The sequence below is a fragment of the Peromyscus californicus genome, unplaced genomic scaffold (genome assembly GCF_007827085.1).
Source record: "Peromyscus californicus insignis strain IS unplaced genomic scaffold, ASM782708v3 Scaffold_8__1_contigs__length_139910024, whole genome shotgun sequence".
Classification (NCBI taxonomy): Eukaryota; Metazoa; Chordata; class Mammalia; order Rodentia; family Cricetidae; genus Peromyscus; species Peromyscus californicus.
Genome location: NW_026294606.1, coordinates 43,318,048 through 43,321,817, shown reverse-complemented (window position 1 = coordinate 43,321,817; position 3,770 = coordinate 43,318,048). Strand labels below are relative to the sequence as shown.

Sequence of the window (3,770 nt, the reverse complement as noted above, 5' to 3'; positions counted from 1 at the left end):
ATCAAATACATTCAGAGCAAATTTGATAGAGTAAATGATAGTAAAAATGATAGGGTACTGGAAGAACCACTAAATGTGATTGACTGAGTGAATACTGCATGACATGGAAACAGGAAAGAATTGAGTGTTTGATTGTTAAAAGACTAAAAAAAAATTGAACATATTCTGGGATACATTTAGGGCCTGTAAGTGTTCTCAAAGTAAAGGGGGATGACTATGGTTAATTAAGTTTTGTAAGAAAACAGTTTTGGCAAAGAGAAATCTAAAAATTTGGTGTTCAGGAACAGAAAGCTTGGAAATTTTTAAGATGACAACAGCCCCTCACCTATTCAATTGACATGTTTTTCATCATGATATTCTCTAAAGCAGTCACAAAAAAATCATAGGAAGGTCTAATGGATGATGCCACCTATGAAGCACAACATATCCAGGCAGCAGAAGGCTGTTAAAGCAACACAGATTTCATTGTAAAGTATTAACTTAGAATTATCTTCCTCTGGATAATTTTGAATAAAATACACCCTGAATGCATGGTGGGGTATAAAGCAGACAACTATGACTATCAGAAAGAAGAAACTCTTGACTTGGGCTCTGTACTCTTGATGGGCCCACATATCAGGCCAATAGTCTCTTATCAAACACAGAATAACAGCCAGCTGTATCAGAAAGAGGACCAGAACTGTTGTCATTATAATGGCAATCATAGAGTAGTTCAAGATGATGATATCTGTACAGTTGAGAGATCTATGAAACTCAAAACATCGCTGTTGTTCTACATAACTTGGATCTGTGCCGTACTGTAAAAAAAATATTGGCAAAAAGATGAAGCTTCCCACCATCCAAATAATAATACTTAGGACCACGGCATGGAACTTCTGTAACTGTTGCATTTGGAGTTTCTTAAAATAGATGAGCAACCGAAGTGTGACAATGGCCACATAGAAAACAAAGGTAAAGTACATATGACTGTATATGATACCGCTGACCACTCGGCAGGTAAAAGACCCAAGCTTCCAGACTGCTGAGAGGTAGTAGCTGAGGCGGAACGGCAGAGTAACCAGGAGGAGGGAGTGCAGCACAATGATATTAATGATGATCGTGGCAATCGCTGATTGGCTATTCCTTTTAAACATCATGCGTGACATCATAACTGATCCAAGGGTGCCTCCAAATAAAACCACACTATAGGCTGTTACCAGAATTGTTCTGCAGTAGGCATCACAGTGGTCTCGGTCCACACTTGAGCCATTTGACACGGTGGTTCCATTCATCACACCCATGGTTTGTCATGAAGAAATTAGATCATAAACTGCTAAATCAAAAGTTTTACAAAATTATGATTGACATATTAAAACTAGGCAGTCATGTACAAATATTGAACTTTTCAATCCTTGGTGACTCTCTAAAAACCTTGAGATCATACAAAAGGAGTACTATTGTAGATTCCACTCAGTAATTCAAACAAACTAGAGACAAGAGTGCATGGAATTAAATAAGGAAGTTGAGTTTAACTGTAAAATTCAGAGCTGTACCCCTAGGCATTCAACAGCCGGATATGTTCATTGTGCACATATCAGGACAAGAGGTGGCATGAGAGAGAAATATCTATGTAGTATGTAAAACTCAAGAGCCCAAAACTCCCTAAGTAATTGAAATAAATTGTGTGTGTAGTACATGTGTGCTCACACGTGTGTGCATGTATACCTGTGTGGAGGTCACTTAACTTCAGGTTGTCTTCCTCAGTGACTCTCCACTTCAATTTTTGAGACCATCTGGGATCTGTCTCTCCAAACACTTCTCGCACCTCCCAGAGCTGGGATTACAGACAAATGCCTCCACATCTAGCTTTTACACGGACCCTGAGGATCCAGGCTCAGGCCTTCTTGCTTACAGTGAGCCTCTCCCCAGCTAATAAATAGAATTTAAAGGCAACATATTCATGTTACACAAAATAAGCAAATTTAAGTGAAGCTGGCATCAGTAGAAACCCAGTGCCCATCAGATCAGATTTATAAATACAACCCTCAATTTTCAGGCAAATGGATTTATAGCAATGTAGAGAAAACCCACACAAATCATGTCATTATCATACAAGGTGCGTCAGGTGACAATTGAGATTATTTTCTGGGAGTGGTTTTTGAGCAAGAAGCTCCTTAGCATGTGCGGATCCCTGGACCTATCTATTTCTACTTAAATCGGGATCCTTTCATGCACTGGTGAGTTAGATTTTGGTGTAATGCTATTGGAGGATGGTTTGCTTGGTTGTTATTGAAGTTTTTCAAGTGTGAGAGTTTGAGGGGCAGATCGTGAAGGGAGCAACTGGGGTGGCTTCCAGCCATCCAGCAAATACATGCAGTTCTGTATTTAAAGACTGGAAATGGGCCCTGAGCCACTGCAGATTCCAGAGCTCCCACTGTAGAAGGAGGAAGGCTGTGCTGGCTGCAGGAAATGGTTATTTGGACATTCAGTGAGCTAGTTTGCTTCAGACAACTTTATGATTAAAAAAAAAATCATGATTTTTAATATTAAGTTATAAAATGTAGTTTTAGCGCTTAACTTTTACTCTGTCGCCATAGATAATTAGGATATTTAAAATTGTCACTGCATCAATATGTGTTTAAGAAACATCTCACTGTTTAAAGTGACAATAATTTCTCGAGACCTCTGTTCTAATATTATGAGACCCAGGCATTAGCAGCTCCAGCTTCCAGCTGAGGCTCTGAAGCTCGTCCTCATGTGCCTCTTGCCCACCTGGTGAGAGGCAGAGTAGAATTATTTGTGTCTAAGTGAGAAGTCATTCATATGCTAAATCTAAACAGTTTGGAGATTTTTCTGCAAATATGACATTTTTTGGAGAGAATAAGCTATTATTTTAAATTTGTTTGAATCTATCATAGTTATTGCCTTCAATAAGATTTTATGTCAACTTAAAAACATTACAACTTTGATAACAATATAAATTTTTATGGACAAAATGAGCATTTTAATAAAGTGCATACATTCAAAATATGTAATACTTGCCTACTTTTATATGAAACTTTATCTTATATGATATTAAAATCAACAAATATAACCCTAATTTAGTGTTTAAATTTTGGTCTTTTTCAAATCTAAGTGTATATGATTTAAGTTTGAAACTAACTTAAAGCAGTTTTGAAATTTATTTGAATTTGAATTTTGAAATTAATTTGAAACTAACAAAGCCTGAATTATCTTGCATTCCCAAAGCTAAAGTGTGCATGTCCTAAGGCAGAGGAAAGAATTTAGGAAAAGACAAATAGCCTCACCATTAAGCAGTTGCTTTACAATGAGACAGGTATTTAAACTTCCTTCTAGCTATAAAAAAATTGAATAATAATTCAAGAATTAATTTGGACTGCATTCATATAGAAAACTGAAATCAGGACACTTGAAGGAAAGACTCAAAAAGACATATACAGCAAGTAGAACCTAGACATAAAATAATCTCTGTGCATCCATACATCTGTGTGTTGGTATATAGATGTGTATGAAAATTAGAAATTAGAAATTAGTCATGAAATTAGAAAAGAGAGCATGACAATAGAGAAAGAGATCTTAAAAGAAAGGAAGAACAGAAAGTACTACATTTAAAAAGGTGGACACAAATGCTAAATGAGCACTGAGTTATTCACCTGGTCCCTGTGCAATATTTTTCATAGGCAAGATAACGCCAAGTGAGAATTGCTAATCCATACACCATGTCACTCTTAATTTCATCACAAATTTAAATTGCTCTGCAAATTATTTTG

General features: G+C 36.6%; 1 protein-coding gene across 1 annotated transcript; it reads right to left on the bottom strand.

Moving 5' to 3' along the window:
• Positions 1-234: 234 nt before the first annotated feature.
• On the bottom strand, positions 235-1,280 carry LOC128104520 (probable G-protein coupled receptor 141). The gene has a single exon (XM_052729486.1). It carries the CDS (start codon positions 1,278-1,280, stop codon positions 393-395), a length of 888 nt encoding a protein of 295 aa, XP_052585446.1. The 3' UTR covers positions 235-392.
• Positions 1,281-3,770: the final 2,490 nt, after the last annotated feature.